Here is a 25,339-nt window from a genome sequence, read left to right as displayed (position 1 = left end):
ATGGGATATAATTACAGGGTAAACAGAAAGGATAACAAGTCCCATAAGCACAGCCTGAAGTGAGAAAGGCTATTAAATGAGTATCCACCTACCCACAGCTGAAAATAATAGCATATATGAGCTGTCATGTGTATATGAATACGTGTATATTCTTATGAACAGATGAGATGTAACAGCTTAAAATAACTCTTTGCACAGCCTTCCTCAGACTCTTTCCCTTTTCCCAGCCCAGGGTTTGAGGCCTATGAGTTGGGAATTACTGCTTCAACTTTTACGTTCAGAGGTTTATTTCAAATAATTTCCAGCTGGAACTAATTCCAAATGAATTCTCGATCTGAGTCCTTTCTTAAGTCCCCTAAGGTCAGCCAGCTAGAGCAGTGAAGATAAGATGGAAACTCCTGAGAAGTTATTTAACCACCCTGATATCAACCATGTTGAATATGAGAACAAGGAAGCCTATCAGAAAATGCTGCAGGCTGTAAGGTAGTGAGAATAGTAAGGCTTCCAGGACTTCAGGAAAGGGAGTCTGTCTAGTGGACTGGGCTGGTCAGCTGAAACTTGAGTAATACTTTTTATTTGGGCAGGCAGAAAAGAAGAACAGGCATATCCCAGATCAGAGTGAAATGACATAAACAAAGGCTTAAAGTTATAAAACACTGTGTAGTTTTTTTGCCTATAGAGAATCTTGAAAGTTTTTCAAAAATTTTGATTCAAATACATAAAGCATCTGGGCAAAGTTTAAACTTGAAAGATGGCAAAATTAATTAAGGACCCACTACAGAGAATCTTAATACCAAGCTTAGAAGTTCCCTTTTTAATATCCCCTTTTCCTTAAAAAAAAAAATCCTAATATATTTCAAGTGAATTAAAGGGCGGTTATGTGTTGAATGAGTAAATCCCTAGAGTCTCCATCTAAAGTGAATGAGGGAGAAGACATTTGACTATCTTTTTTTTTTTCTGCTTTTACGAAAGGTTTATTCCTAGTGCTAGGTCCCAGACATTTGGCTGTCTTAAAACACACATAAATTAATATTGGTTGTTTTGAGTAAGCTATAACATGACTGTATTCCACGAGTCACTTTGCTTTTTGTAGGAAAGTAATAGTTTGACTCTTCTGTATCAAACACCTGATTTGATATCTCCTATCTTAGAATCATGGTGAAGTTGAACAAAAAACAAGCAAAATGAAAACAAGATATTTCAGTATCAGGAAGGAAAAAAAAATGTGTTTGTTCCAGCTATTGATCACCAATCAGGGTAGTGCAATCCTGGAAAGGAGATTTCTTTTTGTTCTATTGTACTTTAATAGCCCTAAAGTCATGAATAAGAGATGGTTAGGAAGCATATATTTAATAGGCTTTTCCCTTGGCCTTGTTTTATATGTTCTGTCTGGGAGTTTAATGTGTATGTAACATATCTATATTTAATGGATTGAAACTGCTAAATAATTAACCTCAGTCCTGGATGATTTACTCACTGGATAGGAGCATGCCTAGAGAGACTTTTACCTTGGGGTCAGTATATCAGAGTAGGTCTAGTTATGAGTATATGAAATAGAAATGTCCTTGTTTGTGACTGACCTATTACAATTGATAGTTTATTGTTCCTTAAGGCAACTGTTCCCAGACTTTTTCTCTGTTGTCAACCTATATCATAGGTGAGGTTCACTTGCGTGCTGTAGTCCTATGGATGCTCCCCAGGGTACTGTACATTCCTTGGGAATCCCTCATTCCATCCCTCTCTCCCACCAATGAAGTTGTTTGGAATTGAAGTGAAAAGCATCTTAGAATCATGGGGAAATTTGAATCTTCTACAAAAATGTAATTTAAAAAAGTTAAGGTATTTTATTGGTAAAAAAATAAATAAATAACTTTTCTAATATAGTATTTCTATTCATGTTTAGTATTTGTGTCCACTTAGTTGATCACATTGGTGACAGGGACCACTGATTGAATTGTCAACCTGAAAGTTTCTGTGATGCTCCATACAGAGTGCTAATGCCCTGTATGTAAGCATGGGGTAAAGACAGAGGGTAATTAAGGTCCTCAAAGCAGAGACAGGGAACCAGATACCTGTGAGCCATGGAAGAGTGAGCCAGTGACAGCAGGGGCTGGCAGGTAGGGTGTGGAGCAAAACCTCCCAGTTTCCCAGGGAAGGGGTTGGGGTCACTGGAGGTGGTAAGCAGCCAACACTGAGAGCAGCTGGGCCCAGAAAATAAAAAATGAAAAATCTGTGTGAAGTTGCCAACAACATTCTCTACAGAGGATGATTGTGCTAGACCAAGGTTCTTTGTTACTTTGTCCAAACTACCTCGATCATAGCAGGGAGCATCACGAGTTTATATGTCTTTGGTTTTGTATGGGATGAACTACCCCTGAGAGCAAGTGGGGGTCTGTCTAGCCATCTGTGGAATATGACTTGACTTTTCCAGGACTGTGTAAAGGACCAAAAGACGCTTCCGCCCTGAGAGATTTCTGTGTGATGTTCAAGATCATGGGGATTCTCCTGGCCTGTGTGGTGGAGGACAGCTGACCATGGCTGGACACTCAAATACCATTAAGGAAATCATGGTCCAATTAAAGTGACGTGTAGGCCTAAGAAATTATCTGGTTAATTTGGAATTTACCCAGATGATTGGCTCACAAATTAGAAAAACATTAAGGCTAAGCTAAAAGTTATTTCACAGGGACTTTCACAAGTGTTCATCTGCATTTAAGTCTGATTTCTCAACTGCCTCGTTGAGCCAGATTACAAAATAATCAAATGTACTATGTGTGCTCAGCATCTGTGAAGAAGCCAAAGCCTTCCTCCCCAGAAGTAGTCACCCAGGCAGGAACTTTACCAAAATTGTCACAATGAGGGAAAGCTATGTGCTTGGATCTCAGATTTGAATTTGGTATTTTAACAAGTTACTAAGTTTTCATTTATCAGTAAAATGAGGATGCTATTACTTACCTTACCACCAAAACTAAGAGATGTCCTGTGAAAGCTTTTTGCAAGGCTGAAAGCAATGCAAGAAGTTCTAAACAAATGTTTTTTAAAGCACTTAAGTAGCAATCTAAGTTTTGTTTTTATTTTTCTTTGTGTTGCTAACTAATATCCATACCCAAAGCATGTAGTGTGACAGCCACAGAATTACCAGTAAACCCCATTTCTGTCATTCTCAAATTTTGCTACAGATTTACAGTCATCTGGGGAGCTTTTTAATATACCGACGCCATGCCATACTCCACATTAACCATTTCAGTGTCTGGGACTGGGACCCAGGCATTCTTCCTTAAAGCTGCCCAGGTGTAATTCTTGTGAACAGAACAGTTTGGGAAGTCCTGCTGGAACTGATCAGATCAGAAGGCCCTTGCATTCTCTTAAAGTGTCAGTTCTCCCAGCTGGTACTGATGCTTACATCACATCCAAGAACACACTTGGAAAACCACTATCCTAAAGTAGGAAACCTAGCCTACACATATTTTTTGTTTGTCAGGGTTTTTAATAGTTGAATATGATCAACCTCACAAAGCATCTGATTTGGCTCAGGACTCTGAATCTGAAGTCCTCCTATAGAAGAGAGATACCAGGCATTAGAGATCCCAGCAGTGGCTGAAGGCCCCGTCCACCAAGACGGTGAGTAGGAGGAGGCTCCCAGGGACTTCAGACCACCGTGTGAGGACTGAGCTAAGATGGTGCTTGGCGTGGCTCTGGTGGCTTAAAGCCAACTGAAGAATGATGCTGAAATCTGAGGGATAAATATTATGACAGCTCCTTACATCAGTTCCCCAAAGAAACGTCTTTCATAGTTACAGTTTAAAATGTAACTCAGAATAAAGCCCAAGCATCTCTGAATATTCATACCATATACTATCTTACAACCAAGATGTCTGAGTCTTCCATAAAACTACTTTGAAGGCATTACACATTCTGAAGCCCATAGTCCTTTATAGAAACAGATTTCCAACAAATTGTTAAAATGTAGAACCAGGCGAAAATGTTGAGTCTTGCAGCCAAATTTCTGTTATCAGCCAGGAAGAAATATGCTCTTCTTTTTTCCTCTGCCTACCATGTTGACCTGTCTGCTTTGGCTTCCACAAGTCTGTCATTCTCTTGTATTAGGTGTAGTAAGATTGTTTCCTGTCCTTCCTATGTTTGACATTAGCTATATTCCAAATGCATTACTTATATCTTTTGCTATTACCCACCACAACTCTCTTTGAATTTCTGAATAAATACATGAAATGAAATAACTATTATTTTTTCCCTCCACCAATATCTGGCAACAAATTGATTTTATTTGAGTAGCCTGACCCCTGGGAATGTTAGAATTGGCTTTAAAAAGATTTAACAGTGAATTTCAAACTTCAATGGATGTATAAATTACTTGGGGGAACTTGTTAAATTCAGATTCTGATTTCAGGTCTGGAGTGGGGCCAGAGTTTCTGCATTTCTAGTAAGCTTCCAAGTGACCACCAATGCTTTTGTTCTGGGAATTACATTTTCAGTGACAAAAATTGTAAAATTGCTTATTCTCAGGGCCCTGTCATGGTGGGTAGAGTTCAGGAATATAAGCAGTTCACAACTTCCTCCAGAAGATTCTTATGATCAGTTAAATTTAGGTGCCACAGATCTGGAATCTGCTCTGTAAATCCCTTTGCTACCCAAACTGAAGCCATCACAGTGGAGTAGCTTTCTAACTTGTAGAAGAAAGTAGGAGTTGGAAAGGAGGAATAATGACAAGGCTGTCCTGTTGGTATAACCGCTCGATGTCCAGTTAATCCATGTTTCCATTGTTGAACCGAGTATTGACACAAGCTCTCTTATCAATCATGTGAGACAATTCCTACCAGAAGCAACATTTGCACAACATTCCACCTTTTTTTTTCCCAACATGAACAGACAGTGGCTTTTCCAGGCTCCTGAAGAAATTCAGATGTATTTAGTGTAAGGCCAGTTGCTTTTAATAAAACCTTTCTTCATATTGTTGAAAATGAGCATAGCACCAAGGCAAAATAATATGCTGTCTTTGCATGTTAAAAGAATTATTGAAGGACTATAATAAGCAAGAGATCAAACACTGCTGGACCACATAAGCGTTGCTCTCCCACACTGCAGTCTGTTTCTTTGCAACCTACACTTCTGGAGCAGAGCATGTGGAGCTGAAGCCCTTAAAATTTCTGCCATCCCTTGACTCACAAAGCCTTAGAGAACATGTTTTTTTTTTAACAAAATGAAATAATCAAAGGAGTTGGAAGAGAGTCCACATCCCTTTCTTCTCAGTATTCAGCTGGTTGTTTGGGATACCTAGTGAGGAAAGAGGAGAGTGGCACTGCTTCAGGGGAAGGCCCGAATCTGGGAAAGCTGAACTCCCAGGGCCCCCTTGTCCTATTCCCTGCCCCTAAGTGTGTGTTTTGGGGAGGGAGGAAAGGAATTTACATGCTGGAACTGGCTCACACTGTCTGGAGTTCACTCTGTGTATCCTTCTCAACTCAATGTTAAGTGACTTCTTGTTTGTTTGAAATCAGCCATTATGGAAATATTTACATCATAGAAATTGGCAAACACTAAAAGCCAAGTTCTTGGTGCTTTGTTGTGTTTGGACAGCCAGTTGTTAAAGATCTACCATCACACCAAATGGTTTCAGAGGGTTTAAGAATATAAACAGCCCAGATTGTCTTTTGGGGGTAATTCTGCTTCATTAGATTAAAGCCCAACTCCAGAAAGGGTAGAGTGTCCTGTACACAGGCCAGAAAGTCCAAGAATCCATTTACAACCCCACTTGAATGGTAGAAAGGGATGTAGTATACAGGCAAAGCATCATGAGAAGGGAATTTCTTGTTTTGAATTAAATTCTACAGCACGCATACATTAATTCAACAAAAATTGATTCATATCTGCTTTGTGCCAAGCACTGAGCTAGGAATAAAGGATATAATATCCATAATACAAACTCTGCCCACAAGGAACTGATGATCTAATAGCTGCTAATAACAAATGCTACCATTTCTTAACCACTGGAATTCTAGGATTCTTGCCACCACAGTCTTAATGACTCTCTTCTGTTCATTCAACAAATATTTCTATGTCATAACAAAGCTACTTATAATTAAATAGGGCATTGCAGTGCTATAACTAATTATCTAATCAGGAACATGAATTTGTATGCATGTTTAGGACATTGTGCCAAATGTAATGAAATATCATTAATATGTACTAATATAAGAAGGCCAAAGTGATTACAGGTATTTTTAAAATGCATACTGTCTTATCATCTTTATATACATATAATAGTTAGTTTTAGGACAGTTAAGAAAGGTTTAGTAGCTGAAGCTCTCAAAGCACATAAAAATGATTTCTGGTCACCATGTTAATTACTGTATAGGAAACGATATTCTAAAATGGTTTTAAAACGTTTTTCTCGGAATAAGAAAAAAAAATGTTTCCACCCATGTCTACACAATTAACTTTTGGTGTTTCAAACCTTTCATGAAAAGAAAAAAGGCTAAGCCTGATCCTACATGTTGGCAGAGAAAGTGTTGAGAGCTCTTGAAATTGTTCCTATGCTCAAAAGTGTTCGCCAGTTGTCATATGCCTGGAGGGCTGACATGAAGGAAGTATTTCTCATCTATGTCAGGATGGATGAGACACTACTCAGCAATAAAAAGGAATTGTTGATAGACACAACAACTTGGATGGATCTCAAGGGCATTGTGCTGAGTATAAAAAAACATCCCCAAAGGTCACATACTGTATGATTCCATATATGACATATTCTCAGAATGACATGACTTTACAGATGGTGAAGAGATTAGTGGTCTCCAGGCATCAGAAAGAATGTGGCTATAAAAGGGTAACATGAGAGATCTTTATGGTGATGTGTTATCTGTATCCATGGTGATCCATATTACCTGTATCTTGATTTCAGTGGTTGTTACTCACACCTATATATGTGATAAAAATAACACAGAACTATACACACATTGTACCAAGGATCAGTTTTCTTATTTGGGTATTGTGCAATGCTCACATAGGATGTAACTGTTGGGAGAAATTGAGTGAAATACAGGGGACATATTTTTATTCTCTTTATTATCTTTGTAACTTTCTGTGACTCTATAATTACTTCAATATAAAAGGGATATTCTTTTTTTCTTTTCAAACCAAGATGTATTTTTGAGGCTCTAGGAACTTTTTCAGCATGAAGTCCCCTGAAAATGCTAGTGTTGGTGACAGTAGTACAAATAGAGAGGAAGAGTACGCATGAAGTTCTTATTGTGGGCAAATCTTTTGCTTAGGACTTTATGTACAATATATGTATTAGTTCACTGAACCTCCAAAACTACATTGTGACTATATATATTATTATTCCTGTTTTATAATAATGTTCCCAAAGGAACATAAACATAAGAGCTTCCATGGTAGGAGAAGCCCAGGGGGAACAGGGCCTTCAGTGAATTAGATGAAACAAGCATGGGGATTAGGGATATAGAAGGGACACACCTGCTGATGTTAGAATAGAGAAATCTTACTTCCAAGTTCTGCTAAGGGTCTCCATGTGAATATCTTCCCTGATCAGAGAAAGCTGATTTTGAATCCATCATTCTGAAATAATGGACCTAGAAAGGAGAAAATTTCCACTGTAACCAGCCTTATAGTTATCTACCCAGCAAGCCAGGAGAAGTTTGGAATTTTAAGACGTGATACCAGTATTATCTCCTCAGGGGTGGAAATATTCAAATGAATGCATTCACTGTAGGTTTATTTTTATGTAATAGTGGGGTAATCATTAAGAAAAACAGATAAAGGTTAAAATAATCTGAAATTCTGAACTTCCAAAAGGGCCACCCCCTTTAATTGTCTCCATCCACTCGCAGTGTTCCCCGTGATGTTTCTGTAGACCAACTGTGGTAGAACTGGCATGCATAATTATCTTTTTCTTTTCAGTAATAGAGTAAAACATCACACCGTTATGTTTCCCAAATGGGATTGCCATGGCATATCCAGTTAAGGAGTTTGCATTCTTACTATTTGAAAAGTGACACCAAGACACAGAACAAAAGTTCCTGAAACTTTTTTCAAGAGTTCTATTGGCCACTTAAAATACCTTTGGCATGTGCCCAAGTCATTTAATTAAATAAAAATAAACAGTTGGGAATTATTGCATAGAGGACTTCTCTCCTCTAGATGCTTCTTATATATAATACAGTGCTAATGTTTTAAAGATCTTTGATAAATAACAAAAAGTGAGAAGTGTTACCTCCCACATGGAAGAGGTCCTGTAGCATGACTCCTTTCAGCATTGAGAGAGCAGTGCCCTCTAGTAGTTGATGTAAGAAATAACATCCTCTAATAAGTATCAGACTTAGCAAATGAGGATCTCTCAATATCTTGAGCTACTCTCAAGACTCAAGAGGGTCATTTGCCAGTTGGTTTTGTGTTTTTTGGACTAGGAACCTCCTGAAGTTTCACTTTCAATGTGCACTAATTTTTTTAAGTCTCCGCAAAGTCTGGGTTCTAATCGTGTCCTACTAGGGACCTTACCAATAACTGAAAACCTCATTCTCTGTGAATGTCAAATCTAACAGACTTTTTTCATTTTCCCTTCTAGCTTCTCCTGGGCCAGCATTTAGGAATCAGAATTAATATAGGTTCCATAGAGGAAAAGTGTCATCCCACAGCTTTAAGGGCATCTCAGATGCAACAGATGGTCAGAAAACAGCAGCATGTTATCAAAAGCTTATAAAGGTCTGACAGTTTGGCCCCAGAAAACCCTGCAGCTTATGGTGGCAAGGGGTGGGTTTGAAGCATTAGATAACACTGGTAATAAATTCAACAAATTGAGTAAACAAAAAGGAAATTTTTAATTTATAATTCCATTTTTAATAGTGAAAGAAATGCAAAAGCAGTTTTATTTCCAGGATGTACAAAAGATAATATGCACATAACTAGCACAGTGAAAATGTCTCTGAAACTGGAAGATATGTTTTCTGTTTTCTGCATTCTGTGTGGCTGGTAGTATGCTATTTCAAATCCTATCAAAGCAATATATAGTTTTTTGACAAATACACCCATGTGCACAGTTTGATTTATGTAAACTCATCTCAAATGCAATTGCAGAATTCCTCCTGAACAGATGAAAAATGTCTGCCTAAAGTGATAAAAATATGTGTGTGTAGAAAGATACAGTTTTAAGAAGGGATTTTTATATAAAACAGAGTCATAACTCTATTTCACAAAATGCCCTTTTTAAAAATCTTCTGGAGATGTGATTTTTTTTTTTTTTTTACATTAATGTGTCAATTCAGGTGTTTCCCTGAGAGGATACTGAGTCAGTTCTGCTGCAAGAACTTTTCTGTGTTATGGATTAGCATGCATGGAATTGGTAAATGAGAGCATGATGTCAGGGTACGATATTGTTGGCTTTGTGCATGTATTTTACTAGTTGCTGCAGTCACAGAGCCACTAATTCAGATGAGGCGAAGACCGTCCTGCCCATGACACTCACACGCCACATTCCTCCTCTACGCCCGGTTCAGCCTTGTACTCTACAGGGCAGCGCTTCCTGCAGCGACTCCTCAAGGCTCTCTGCAGTGTTTGCTTCTTAATGCTTCAGCAATCACAACTCTTTCTTCTCTCTTCCATCAGGCTGTCTTCATATAGACAAACACACACGCGCACACACACACACCTACACGGACCTCTTGTAGTATTTCTCTATTAGGAATTTAACTTGTCTTTTTAATCATGCTAATACATTTACTAGAATGGCTAAATTTTTTTTACTGGTGTTCTTGTTACATACATAGTAGGTCTGTCCCCATCCTATTTTCATAATCCTGGATTTTTTTATTATGTGATTTTTCAGATCATACTAGGAAAGCATTTATCTCATTAGAAAAGAAGCACCTGTACTTGCACTCTACTTACTAATTGCACTTATCAGAGAATAGAATTATTCTCTGAATTATAAACTGTTCTCATGCATCCAAGGTACACAGACTGAGATATCAATTGCCTGCTAGATTCATGTATTTAATTTCACCTTCACATAGTAAAGCCAACCCCATGTGCACATTGTATCACTCCATTAAAAAATAACCTTCCCATGTTTATTTCTTTCTAGAGAATTACTGAAAATATTTCCACAACAAAAGCACTTAATAAAGACTTAACTTGCTTCCACTGAAACTTAATTTTTTTTTGAATCACTAATGTACAGTTTGGGTCCATTTAAGGAACTGACCACATCCACCCCACCCACATAAACATACCCTCTGTCCTCCTTTAAGGTTATTCATGCTAGTATTTAACATTTCACATTTAACATGTTCTAAAATCTTAAATCGCATCAGGTCAACTGCAGGGAGTCATGGATTTTAAATGTGGCAAAATTAAGATTCTAAGAGATGAATCCTTCTCAACACGGGTCCTAGAATACACTAATTCTGTTAACTCAGAGGAAATGGATACTTTTCAGAAAAAGATGTCTTCTGTATTCCTTCTGAGAGGACACAGATGTGTATCATTTTAGGAAAGAGATAATTCTTTAGTATTACTTCCACAAAACTATATATTTGTTGTCAGTATGAGTGAATTTTTAGAACACTAGTAGTAGGGAAGGAATAGAGTTTCCTAAGAGCAAGTCACAATTTATCCGACATGAGCCAATGCACAGTAATAGTGGAAAGCTGAATGAAGCCCTTGCTTTTAAGGAGAAGCTCACAGAGGGCGATGATATAGACATTTCAACACATTCTCCAGTGGAGACATGCACAGGGGTCTATGGGACAGGCCAGAGGCAGTAACTGGATCAGAGGGAATTCTTGAACCTACACATTCAGAAAAATGCTTGTGGATTTTCTTGCTTTGTCTCTCCCTTTTGCTTCCCTGAAATGTTTAAATTTTTGTTCACTTGAACATAAAATATTCTTTTTTAAAGAATGCCTTAAAGGAATGATGAAATGTTCTATAACTTGGTCTTCATAAAGCAGTATATCAAATTCATCAAGCTGTACACTTGCAACTGTTGCATTTTACGACATATAAACTATATCTCAAATTTTAATAAATCCACCAAAACTTAGAATGTTACTCCTTTTACCTTAAAAAATAATAATAATGCCCAAGACAATGGTACATGCATTACAGAAAGATAAAAACTATAAAGTGTGATCTAATGGTGTTTTTCCTTCCATAATAATTAATTATTTTATTTTCTATCTTCTCTTCCAGCTCTGGGTCCAGATTTTTCAAGAACCCCCTTAAAAAGAGTAACTCTTGTCAAAGTGGGAGGTGAAGTTGTCATTGAATGTAAACCAAAAGCTTCTCCAAAACCTGTCTACACTTGGAAGAAAGGAAGGGACATATTAAAAGAAAATGAAAGGTACTGTCTTAAAATATTTTTAGAATTTGATTAAGCTATAATAACTTATTAGTCTGTCATTAATAGTTCCAGAGGGTGGAAATTCCATCTACTATTGGTAGACTAAATCTTAAAGAGCTGAAGCTTCAAAGAGAGCTGTAAATTTGTTGGTCTTTGTACTCCTTCCTGATACTAAGATTGTCCAAAGCCCTCCCTGCACAGAGAGACTGCATGATACAATCCCTGTTGAAGCCTGTCAGAGCTGCCTTAAGATGAGAGCCTAAGATATCTTCGTTAATTTTTGCCTTAATTTATTCATAGATTTGCCCACTTTTCTTCATTCTACCTCCTTTTTGCATAAACAAATAAATCCAATTATTCTTTGTATGACAACCTCTTAAATATTCAGCAGTGGCTATTATGTCTCCTATTACTTTCTCCTTTTTTGAGACTGAATATCTCTAGTTCCAAACTGTATTCTGCATAGCATAGTTTTGATTATTTTAATCACATCTTTTTGAAACAATATTTTTTCTTCCCAATATTTAAATTATTCACTTGTGTGTTTCCTATTCTACGTGAATTACATTTAGAATGCATGCTGTTTATGCAATGTGAATATATATGGGATGTTTGGGGTTTAGGTCAGATTGCACCAAATGGTGGATATCTCTAAAGACCTTTTCTTGGCTGTCACCTCTCCAAAACATCTCCCACCCCTTTCTGCAATCTACTGAATCTGTTGGAAAATGGTAATTATGCATGAGTCTATGTCACCTATAAGATGGCATTTACTAGCTGTCTACATAATGATTGTAATCGATTCTAAAGGTCAAGTACTCAAGGATGCAATGGGAAAGGCTTTAAAAATGTGTATGTGTACCCTTTACACCTGTACACCTTTAGATTTGCATACACAAGTTAGATCATTGTACTGATGATGTTGTCCTTATTAATGATTTTTGCAAACAAACCTGATATGGTTTATAGATGGTTTATTCACACACATATTAAATTCATATTATTCAGCCCTTTCTGATTTCTGTTATATCAAGAAAACAGTATAGTTCGCTGAATATTGTCATGGTATTCAAATTTGGAGCCAAACCTGGAACTTAGAGGGAGTAATTTCTTATTTTGCAACCTTAATTGTCAGGTTAATTTTCTGTTTTACTCCAGTGTTTCCCAAAATGTGCTGTGTACGGTTATTTTTAATAGTACATATCTGCTCTGTGTATTAAAACGTAATTGAAATATATAACTAACATGTACCACATGTATTTCAAATGAGGCTACATTTTAAAAGTTTTAATTTAACAGTGATATAAAGAAAAAGTATTATACAAATAATATGGATGATAGTCGTGTCAAAATCCAATAATGCAGTTAGAATAACATGATAGATCAACCCAGGAGAGGTTAAGCTTTGTTACTGTAACAGACAACTTACAGCTTTGTTGGCTTAAAACAACAGAAGTCAGTTTCTCCACACTGCCCGCCCATAAGGGCTCTGCTGGTGACTTTGGTGCCCTCCAAAGCCAAGGCTGGTAGAGTAGCACTCTCTTCAACACTGGTATCACAGAAGGAAAAGCAAATGGCCAGACACACACAGGCCCTTAAGGCTTCTGCCCAGCCATGGAACACTTCACTGTTACTCATGTTCCATTGGCCAAAACAAGTTGCATGGCTCTATCCAAGTTCAACCCAGCAGGGGAAATACAGTTTTACTGTGGGCCTAGAGGAAGAGAGACCACCTAATATTTTGAACAGTATTAATGACAATTACCACTACTATAGTTTAACCATTGTTATGCATTGATTAAATTTTCCTTAGGGTATAGCAGTATCAGGAACTCTATTTGATAAGTGAATTTAGTTGATTGTTTCTACCACTTGACTTACTACAAAAGCTTGTCTCTCTCCAGTTTTCATTCTTTCTTCTCCTGATTTGGTTAATAAGGTTCACATATTGCTTCAACATTTATATGGCACTGAAGATAGGTTTAAACAGAGGAAACCCATCATTACTAAGTCTTGCTGTTTATCACCTCCACCCCCAGTGTCAGCAGGCGTGCCTCAGACTACCAGTATCAGCTCTTCATTCCCCTCGCAGATGCTGTGTTCTCACAACTCTGCTTCTCTCATCTACACCATTCAGAATGTATTAAGCAGAGAGACTGATTTGGGTAATGTAAGTTAGTCCAAAAGCTGGCCCGGTGTAACATAAAGGGGAATGGTGAGGACTTCAGGGTGTGCCCTGTCCACGGGATCCGCCTCTCAATTCTAGCCTGTTTCCACCTTATGGAGAGGCAGATCACGTGCTCTCTGTGTTCTCATTTTTCAAGAGAAACTAGAAATCGGGGCTTTTACATGAACTCTCCTAATTTTTAAATGTCAGCAACTGGTTTTTTTTTTTTTTTTTTTTAATGTCAGTACAACATAGACCACACATCCATGGGCCACGTTTACTCCATGGGTCAATGGTTTTAAACTACTGAGAAAGACATGAAGCTCAATTGAACATCCCATCTCATAATTCCTGAAGAGGATGGAAAATAGAAAAGATCTTACTATTATATACTTATTGACAAAGAAATTCCACCCTTTTTCTCCGTTTCTCCTCTGGTAAAGGAGAAAGAAAATCAAGTGGAAAATGAGCAAAAGAACTCATGAGGGGGGACTCTCTTGTCCCCTCCGGGTTTGAGCCAGGAGCTCTGTCCTATTGCTTTCTCTCTAAATAAAAGCCTCTGCCTTGCTATCCTAAAAAAATAAAGAATTCATGAGTGAAAAAGTTTAGAATTTCTATGTTAGGAAAAGGTTGAGCTTGTTAGACCAACACAAAAGGCAAAACTCTCAGTTCCCAGTGTTGAGTAATAGTTTCTAATACACTAGTTTGTTAGCTCTACACATCTCTTTTGAGATGTGGAATCTTAGGAATCAAAAGTCAAATTTTTAAACTTTGAATAAAAAAAATATCTATTGTACAAAATAATAATATAAACAGAGTTTTGATGAAACAAACTTTATGACCAAGCACCCTTTTTGTTAATGTTCTCCCAAAAGTCTGTTTTGAAAGACTTTGCCAAACACTTACTCAGTGATATGTAATGTCAATTTCAACTAACCAACTGCCTACAAATAAGTAGATAATAAAAGTATAAGAAACAACATTTTTTTTAAAATTCAAACTTCTTAATATTTAATTATATGATATTGTAGTTATCTTAGTGGATATTGATTCAGAAATACTTGTTTAATGTCAACATGTGAATTCTTCTGAAAGTGTATCTACTTGTTTTGATTTCTCATATCTTTAGACATTTAAAGCATATTCACACTGGCCTTATCTATAGTAAGCCAAGCATTTAGATGAAATATTTAATTTTCAATTTTTAGAGCTTTGTTATTTTGGACACGGCATATCCATATACATGGAACATTTATTGTTTTCTTTCACACTTACCTGTCAGAGTGTATACAATATAAAATATTTAAAAACTTGTTACAAAGCTCAAGGAGTCACCTTGAATGCAGTAAAATTATTTGGATTAAGTGAGCAGTTAAGCCAGCTAACTGAATAAAGTTGATAATTTTGTTCACATTTAGATCCTAGACAAGAGGCATTTCAGACAGAATGAGACTGAAGTTGATCTATTAGAAACAAAAACATCAAAATACAGAAAGAGCAGAATCACTAATAAAAACCTGGAGGAATCCTAGAATTATAAGCAGCCATAAAGTCATCTATTAACCATTATGGGTTTTTTCTTTGTAAGTAACAAGAACCCAACTCTATAAGCTGGCTTTAATGCAAAAAGGAATTCATTGGCTCACCCCTTTGAGAGCGCCCGGGGTGGTTCGGGACTTCCCTGAACCAGTCGTATTCTAGTAAGATGTGATCTACTGATTATGAGGACATAAGTCATGTGCTTACCTTAAAAGCTCATAGGGAAGCTCCACTTCAAACCACATGAACTGAGAAGAGGATAGCAGTTTCCCCAAAGAGACCAAAGGTCCTACAACCAGAAGAGTAAGTGGATGCTGGGCAGATAACAATGCCACATTCCTCTGGTAGTCACAGAGCCCAGCTGCCATCCCAGGATAGGGATCCCCACAGTGGCTGGAACCTCGTCCTCCCCCAGTTACTTCTAATGATGAAGACCTGTTAGAACTTTTCTTCATAACATATCTTTGTAACTTTCACATTTTTTGTTTTGCTTTCTAAAGTTAAACTGACAAATCTGATTTTTCTCCCCCACCTCTTCCCTTTATATACTGTCAGTCCACTGTCATGTCCTCTCTCAATTCCTCTCCAAGCCCAAATGTCCCTGATACTCTTCATTTGACAGTATTTGTCATCCTCTCACTGTCCCAGAGTGGAGCAAGATTGACTTTCAAAAAGCATGGCACTCAGAATTAAAAGGAATATTAATAAAGTAGTAAATTGCTTTATTTATCTCTGATACAAAGGATGATAATTATTGTTATATGATGTCTCTGAAGAGGAAATATTATCTTCAGTGAGCTTAGACTGGCAAAGCATGCGAGTGTATAATACATCATAGAAAGACCACTCCCTCCCAATGGTTATTTTTAAAAATTAACTTATTGCTTAAAGGGGTAAGTCAAGTTGTCTGGAAAATTCACTTAGGCAAAAGAATTAAGTTAAAAGCTATCTCGTTAACATTGAGTAAATAGACTTCTTAGTGTTAGTCATGCTTGAGAATTTCTCTCCTACCTTTTATTTTTTTCTTCTTCTTCTCTTCCCTTTTAGACAGGAGGCTAATATATTATGTCAAGCTCATGGATAATAACCAATATAGATAAGCCACTGAATGTTTCTGAAAAGGCTGTCAGACCTACAGACTGCATGTCTCAGGCATGGTTTCAGAACAGCAGCATGGCTAGTCCATCAAACTAGCTAACTCCAATTCTGTTCAGTGAATGGAGCATTCAAGGGTGCTTGCCACAAGATAGCTGGAGGCAGCTGGCACTAGGGATAGAGAAAGAGGAGACATAAACACAGCCCTCCATACGCTTATGTACTCCTGCAGGGCTCCAGTAGCAAAATAACAATACAAATTTTCAGTAATCTTTGGTCATGTGTTATAAAGGTGATATATTGAGAAGGAACATTGAAAAATGTAGGGCAGCAATAGATTGTGGAGGCCTTGAATTTTATGTCTGCAGAATTTAGACTTGAGCTGGAAGACCCTGGAGAGAATTGAAGGATTTTATGCAGGGGAGTGCACAGTCCTACACATGCTGCAGAAAGATTGCTCTGCCTGTGATGTGGAGAAAGAATCAGAGTGGAGCAAGATTGGAGAGGCAGAGAGACCAATTGCAGGCAGTTGCCTAGGTTGGAAATCAAAAGGACTTGATGATTTCAATCTCTTGAGAATAAAGGAGGAAAGATAGATATAGGACTATTTATGGGGAGAATGTCAAAGACTTAATGACATAATAAGTAGAAAGATTTTTTAAAAGGAGGAAAAAACAGAAAATGACTCTAAGGATTCCAACTTGGGCAGCCCATGGATGGCACCACCACTTGCCACAACTGCAAATACAGAAAGAGCAAGCTTGAGAGGGGAAAATAGGTTAACAATCAACAAGTTTAATTTGAGGTACTTACAAGTCAAGATGTCACATTCAAATGGGAATTCCCATCCAAATGTCACCTTTCTGCAAGGCCTTTTCCCACTAACCTATTTGAAATGATAAAGCTTCCTCTCCTCTTTCTCTGCTTTATATTTTCCATATGAATTTCCATACGTATTTTCCATTGGCACCATCTAACCTACTACATGTTCGCTTTTGTATTTCATTATCTGTCTTCCCTACCATCCACCCAATCAGAATGTAAATTGCATGAGGGCAGAAATTTGTGCAGGTGTGTGTGTGTGGCTGGCCGGTTTAAACAATTACAGTCCTAGAGGTCAAAAGTCTGAAACTAAGTTGCCTTAAATAAGCTAAAATCATGCATTCATTCTGGGGACTTTAGGAGTAAACCTGTTTCCAGCTTTCTAGAGACCACCTGTACTTCTGGTTCAGCCGCCTTCCTCCATATTCAAAGCTAGCGAAGATGAGTCAGATTGAGTCTTCCTCACATCATTATCACTCTGACCTCCTCTTCTACCTTGTGGTTTCATTGGGCCCTTTGTGTGTGTGTTACTCCATTCTGTATCACTAGCATCTAGAACAATGCCTGGTACAGAGTAAGTGTTCATTAAATATGTCCAATAGGAAGTTGAAATGCGGGTCCAAGTTCAAGAGAATAAAGACAGAGACCTAGATGTCATCAGTAGATAAGAAGCATAGAGTGGATAAGTTCACCAGAGAGAGTTTTCTAAAATGAAAATTTTCTTGACTCACAGGAAGAAACCCTGAGAAATGGTCACGGGTACAGAAGGGTAGAGGCAGAACTGATGGACGGACTGAGAGGGAACTTGATGAGGGAAGAGCAGCCAGGAGAATGTAGCAGGCAGAAACCAAGGGAGCAGACGGGTTCAAAAAGGAACAAATACCTGGTGCTTCCAAGAGGTCCAGCCAAATAATGGCTGAAAGTTGACCACCGGATTTAGGAACCTTGATGTCACCCTAGGTGGAGAACTTCCAGGCCACGTGAGCCAATTTTGAAGACATAATAAAATTGTATAAATATTCACAAAAGGTTGATTATTTGGAATCATCAATAGAATTGACAAAAACTTACTTGAATAATCAAGAAAAAAGAAGACTCAAATTACTAAAATCAAGAATGAAAGAAGGACATAACTACCAATCTTAGAGAAATAGGCATTTTGAAGGAATACCATAAATAACTAAGGAAATAGATTCCTTAGATTAAATGGACAGGTTCCTGAAAGACACAAACTACTAGACTGATTAAAAAATAAATAGCAAATCTGAACAGACCCAAACCAACTAAAGAGATTGAATTAATAATTTAAGAACTTCCCATGAAAAAAGTCCACACCCATATCGGTGGTAGACTGTACTAGATATTGAAAGAAAAATTAATACCAACTCAGTTAATATGAAACTCTTCCAAAAAATACAAGGGGTGTGGGAACATTTTCTATTCCATTTTATGAGTCCAATATTACCCTGATACTGAAACCTGGAGAAGATATTCCAAGCAAAGAAAACTAGAAATAGATATCCTTTATGAAAAAATATGAATAAATATCTCAACAAATTACTAGCAAACCACATCCAGAAACAAAAAGTTTATGCCTACACACATTATATGAAGTGTACAGAGTAGGGAAATCTTTAGAGAAAGAAAGTAAGATAGTGGTTTGGACTAGGAGTTGGTTGAGGAATAGGTGCTAATTGGCACAACAACTCTTTTGAGGTGACAGAAATGTTCAAAATTTAGATATAGGTGGTGGTTGCACAACTCTGAATATACTAAAACCACTGAATTATACACTTTAAATGAGTGACTTTTGTGATGTAATTGTATCTCAATAAAGATGTTAAAAATTTGATAGCTATCAACAGCAAGAAAAAAAAATTACTAAGCATGCATACTCTTAAGCATTTCTTTCCAGACTGAAATACATGTTTAGGTTTGCCAGATCCCCACAGTCTAATCAGATCAAGTCTAGCATTCTATAAGACTATCAACCCAAATAGGAATAAAATTCATGTTCATGCGTCTGCCTCCGGGGTGAAATTAAATCAAGGCCCTAATATGCCTCTCTTCCCAAAGGCCTCTGAAAGAGTTGAAATTCGTGTAATACATGGAGGCAAATCCCAGTGCAGAGCTGCAGAACTCCATATTGTATGTAGGATGTGAAACCCCGGTCTGAAGATACTGGCAATCTGGGAGGCAGAACAAATGTGATGGCAGGTATTTGCCCAGAAGGCCGATTGAATCCTAGTGTGGAAAGGAAGTTTATTGCTTCAGGCATTCTGTTTCTCTTCCGGAAGCAGACTGTCTGTATGTGTGTTTCTAATGAGAAACCTGCACTCAGGATATTCCTACAGTTGCTGCAGAGCTATACAGCTCTGTTATTAGGAATTCTGCCCTGGGGAACAATTATGTTATTGCAATAATTAGAGGCAGTTCATCTCCATAATAATGGAAATCCTGCCTAGGAGGCAAAACAACTTCAAAGCAACATAAGCATCATTGCTCTAGATAGAATCTGTTGCTCTGCTTATTGGTAGTACTACATCATTTTAATTTTACATGTGCAGTTATGAAAATAGAGCTTATCCTGCTCTCCAGATTCAGACCTAGAACTTTTCCCCATTACCTCAGTTTGTTTCTCCTAGAGCTGTGGACAAAATAGTTATGGCTTTAAACTCCCCTCAAGGGCAGTTGCAGAGAGAGATTTGTTTTTTTGTATGTTTGTAAAGATATACAGACCCTGTCCTGGAGAAAACTCCATGAACTTACCCTCAGCCACAGTCCTTTTCTACCTCAGGACTGTGTATTTTGTTGTATTACGGCCAGGGGTTAAAGTGACAGCCACATTCAGGCAGGGACTACCTATCACCTGTTCTGTTCATGCGGTCATGGTATTTATTGCGCATGCCTCATGGGTTGCTGAGAACAGGACTGAATTTTTATCTGGAAGTGTTTAAAATAAGGTCCCTAATCTAAAGGCAATACCTGATTTTTTTTTAAGTGTCTTACACATTTATCCTCTTTGTTCGTCAGTCCTCTGTCCCTATCCTACCTTCTATCCTTATTATCTCTTGTACAGACTTTGCAAATATTAAACTAACCTCTTAACTGGTATATTTGGAACCAGCCCTCACTCATATCTTCCACAAGATGAAACTTCCCACGTCGCATCTCTGATAAATTCAGTTCAATAAAAATTTGTCACACACTTCCTCTGTACAACACGTTTTTGAGATGATGAACATAATCTAATTTAAATCAGCATTCTATAGGTGTCATAAAAGAAGGGACAAAGTTTCTACTGTGATTGAAAGGACAGAGACTTCATCTTTACGATACAGTTACAAACTTTATTTTTTCATGATATATGAAATAGCATTAGTCTTCAACACACCTATTCATTTATATATTTTGATATGCGTGCATAGAAAAAAGCCTGGAAAGAACTCCACCAAAATGTTAACAGTGGTTTCCCTGGGAGTTAGGACTGTGGATTTTCTCTCTCTCTCTTTTTTTTCTTCTTACCTTTCACAGATCAAATTTTTATATTTATTGGCATGATTATTTCATTGATACTCATTGCCTATAACAGGACCCTGAGGAAAGGTGCCACATCTATTTGAGCCCACGGGTATTCCCAGCTTTTGTTATTGTGTGTGGAATCCTATAGGTAGTCAATATTTTTGTATGAAATGAATGAACCAACCTGCCAGAATTATCTGATTCTTAAAGAAGATGGGTGGAGATGGTTGTGGTAGGATAATTAAGTGGGAAGAGCAACAGGAATGAAGCATATTCAAAAGGAAAGTGCAGAGGACTGTTTGAGCCAGGGGAGATAAGGCTGGGCAGTCCCTTAGGATCAGGCTGACAAAGGCATTGAGCAGCAAGCTGAGAAGCTCGACTTCAGTGGGGAACCGGCAGCGCTAGGGAATGATCTGGGTGTGGGTTCCATGCTTCCTTTTCAGTTGGTACCCATGCTCAATCAGGTGGTTCAGTGTGTGTACTCAGCATTTGTTGTAACTTACTGTGCACCCATCCAGAAAGCACCTAACCTTCCTCGGGCAGCAGTTCTCCATCCCTAAGGTAAAGATCCAGAGGTAGTTCCCAAATTCAGGTCTGCAGAACAGGCCTGAGCTGACTGTGGCAGAACCAAGAGAAGTACATTTATAAGTGCATAATGCCACCCTTCATCCACAGAGATTCTTTCTACGGAATTCTAAGATGAGGCCCAGGAATCTGAATTTGTTTTTTAAGTTCCAGGTGATTCTAATACATAGCCAGGTGTGACACCATATCAGTGGCGTCCCATTGACCTCAGGACAGACAGCACATCGTATGACCAACAGGCACTACAACGGTCAGGCTCGCCTCGCTGTTCTGTCTGCTCTCACCCTCAACCTTACTTCTTAAGCTATGTGGACCTCCTGTCAGTTCTTTATATGACCTTATTCCTCCTGCCACAAAGCCTTTGAATATGCTTTTCTCTCTGCCTGAAACACTCTGATCCAGGCTTGACAAACTACAGCCCATAGGCCAAATCTAGCCTGCCACCTGTGTTTACCCAGCCTGTAAGCTTAAACTGGTTTTACATTTTTAATGGTAGGAAATAAATCAAAAGAAAAATAACATTTTGTGTTACGTGAAAATCAGATGAAATTCAAATTTCAGTCTCCACAAATAAAGTTTTATTGGCCACAGCCATACTCATTCATTTACAAATTGTCTAGAACACTTTTGCATTACAAGGGCAGGTTTAAGTAGTTATAACAGAGACCACCTGGCCTGCAAAGCCTAAGATATTTACTAACTTGCCCTTTACAGAAAAAGTTTGCTGATCCTCCCAGTCCAACTCATGGCAGGTTTCTTTCTGAAAATGTGGGATATTAAAACCTCTTGCTAGTCATAGGAACTTTCTTTTGCTTGGCTTTTTTTTTTGTTTTATTTTGGATTGTTGTGTCTTTTATACATCATTTGTGACTTAGTTTGATTAAATTATCACTTCTGCTGGGCCCACCTAGTGCACAGTGAAGAGTAAGTAAATTTGGTTGGAGGCCTGAATGCCCTCCCATCACCAGAGCAGTAGCTCCCAACTTTTGCTAGAGGGAACTTTTTCTTATGTCCCTCCTGAAAGCTTTGAACTCCTTGGAGAAATGAGAGGTGGGGGAGTTTTAAGGTGAAGATGCAGATGATGAGGGGTGGTAAGGATGGAGAGAAAAGTGCATACCCAATTCCCTTCCCAAATTTCTGGAAAACCAGTAAAAGAGTGCAATGATGGGAACTCTTCATCCTTGGTTGAGAATCCGTGGTTTACACTGTTTTACACGGGGTTTTTCATTTTTATTTTATGATGATTAAAATTATAAATGGTCTCATCAGCTGCAGAAGGAGAGAGTGGAAATCGCAAGACTTACTTCCTAAGGTTTCATAAGGTTCAGCTATTATGACAATGTATACATACACAAAACAGTTTGGAAACCCCCAGTAAAGTACAAATTAACGTGACAATGTGCAAACAAAAGTAGTGGCAGTGCTTCAGGAATATGCAGGGAAGAGGCTGGCAGAGTCAGGCAGGATCTGCCAAAATTGGTTTCCAACAGGAAGTGAATTTCAGCAGTTGAGAAAATGGGGAGCTGTCCATGGTGGAGCTCTTAAATGTGCAAGATTAAGGGATAGACGTGAGCAAGTCTCATTAAAGAAATGAAGGTAAGAGAGGGATCCAGCCAGGTGGAAGGCTTGGTATCTGTGAAGTTTAGATGGAAGAAATGGAAGAATAATCAATACAGAGATGCTTCAGGTTTCTTAGCAAGAGATGATTAACATTATAAACTAATGTTGATAGATACAAAATAGTGACAAACACTGTGAGTCAGCTTGGCTATGAAGAATCTTGGAAGTCTCTAAGCCATTAAGTTGAAGTGAGACTGATTTCCCTTTATGTCCTGTCCCTAGTGCATTCATGAATAAACCTTGGGCTTTAGGAATCCGTGCAGATTTAAGATACATATCACTTTGGCCCTTTTCATGTATTTCTTGGTTATCTTGTGGCCATTATTTTTATTCCATTTGTTAATAGTAATAATTAAAATAATAATTCCTAATTATGTTTAGTACACATGGTGTGGGGGATCATGGGGAGAACAGTGTATCACAGAGAAGGGACATAGTGGATCTCTGGTAACTTGCTGCACTCATGGACAGTGACTGCATTGGAGTATGGGTGGGGACTTGATAATATGAGTAAATATAGTAACCACATTGTTTTTTCATGTGAAACCATCATAACAGTGTATATCAATCATACCTTAATAAAAAAATTAAAATAATAATAATAATAATAATACCTAGCTTTTTTTCAGTCTTTATTATGCCCCTTACTAAACACTTTATATATGTTCTCTTTTAGTCCCCAGAAAAACATTATGAGATCAATCCTTTTATTAACTCCATCTTTTATAAAAGGAAATCCAAGTTGAAAGAGAGTTTTTACCTTACCTGAGCTCAGTCACGGTGTTAGAGCTGGGATTCAGATCCAGGTTTCATCTCTCCTACAGGCCATTTCTGTACTATCTTTGCTTGAAAAAAGAACATGTATTAGATGCTTCTTTCTACCACAAAGAGACCATGGATTCTGGTGGTAAATCAATAAATTATCAATAATATTAATGCACTGCTTTCATCGCTTCCCTTTTAAAACAGTGAGAAATCTCTGGTGCCCGTAATATGAATAAGATGACTGGCCAAAAGCAGCTTTTACTGTCACTCATTTCATATTTTCAGTAATAAATAGGCAGCCTTCAGATCCATGACTTAGAGTTTCCTGGGGAGAAAGAGACATGATGGTGTGATTTCAGGGTGGCTTAGAACCATCTAAACCCCTTGGAGAAGAGGTAAATTAAGTCCTTGAACTACCTCTGCCGTGTCTTTGTTCAGAGAAAATGGCTCAGTATCATCAAATGGATTTAAATGATCATGAAAATATTCAAACCAAAGTGGCATGTAATTAAGAGCAATTAGACTGAAGTGATGTGACTGGATATTAAAACCAGGCAGGCAGTAGTTGTGCCTTCTCAGTTGAGACGAGACAGATAATTTGGGTTCCCCCTAACTTTGTCATCTTTAGAAATAAAATCTGCTAGACTGCTCAGATGTATAGATGCTATATAAATAGTGAAGATCCAGGATCATATACTATGTTTGACCCTATATTGCTGTTGTATAGTTTTATCCTCATATTTCAGTCACAGATATGCCAGAGTTAATTAGATCTCTACTAGTAAATATCCATCATGGTGTTCCTAAATCCCTTTTGCCAAATGATCTAATTAAAGCAACACTTGGCTTTCTATATAATTACAACATATGGCACCAAGAGGGTACATATAGTAGAATTATAGGTTGCCTGATGAGATGTCCAGGTGGTGGATAAAAGACTCTATTAAACAAAGTTGTAGTGTGTGTGTGTATGTATGTGTTTTAATGAATGCAATCCCTCCCTCTCTCCCCATAATAAGCAATATTTTATAATTCAACTGTCCTTCCCACGTGAAACATAACTATATCAAAGAATGGGAGTTTTAAAATTTTAAAGAAAACAAATCATTGATAATATCATAATTATTTAACCTTCCATTCCTCTAAAAATTGTCATGTATAGTAGGTGAACAACACTGAAAGCAGCTCTGTATAAGATGAATTATCTGATGAGACATACTCTTTCCTCCAAATGAGATCACTAACCTAAATGACTGCTAAGTGTGTGACAATAGGACTGAATATTTTGACCAATAAAAAAGATAGGTTATAGGTTTCTTAATGCCTATTTATAACCTCTAGAAGTAGACTAACCAGTTTGGTTATATGGTAAGTTCCATTTTGGTATGTTGAGTTTGAAAAGCTTATCATGCAGTGGTATCCTAGAGCCCATATGCATGGGCTTGAAAGAGCTGATAATGCACATTTCTTCCCAGGTCCATGTTCAGTGATGTCACATTGGTAGCTCAACATTGACCAAAGTGGGAATATTTAGACCACAGAAACTGACATGCGTCAAACATTTTTTTTTTTTCCCACAGAAAGCCAGTTAACATTACTAGCACATCATTAAACATTTACCAGCACATCGTTACTTGCAGCACATCCCTGGCAAGGCCAGTTTAGAATTCATGGAAGAGACCAAGACTATAAATGTAGCTTTCCAGCTCATCTTCTTTGAAGTAATGAGGGTGAATAAGATTCACCGAGAGAAAAGGGACAAACAAGAGTTCTGGATAGACTCTTCTGAGTTGTGTCAGGTGTACAAGAGAGAAAAAGAAACCAGGAAAATTCAGAAAACTAAGAGAAGAACC

The 25,339-nt window shown here is 37.7% G+C and overlaps 1 protein-coding gene across 4 annotated transcripts in view; it reads left to right on the top strand.

The window, feature by feature from the left end:
• The window catches only part of CNTN4 (contactin 4), a 979,742-nt gene that overhangs the window by 819,888 nt on the left and 134,515 nt on the right, over positions 1-25,339 (top strand). For all 4 annotated transcript variants that reach the window (XM_036878225.2, XM_036878221.2, XM_057507209.1 and 1 more), the window contains one exon: positions 11,221-11,371. In XM_036878225.2, coding sequence (XP_036734120.2) covers positions 11,221-11,371 — 151 coding nt within the window. The remainder of the gene's footprint in view (positions 1-11,220; positions 11,372-25,339) is intronic.

Source organism: Manis pentadactyla, chromosome 1 (assembly GCF_030020395.1).
Source record: "Manis pentadactyla isolate mManPen7 chromosome 1, mManPen7.hap1, whole genome shotgun sequence".
Lineage (NCBI taxonomy): Eukaryota > Metazoa > Chordata > Mammalia > Pholidota > Manidae > Manis > Manis pentadactyla.
Note: the sequence above shows the minus strand (reverse complement) of the source record. Positions and strands in the feature narration are given on the sequence as shown.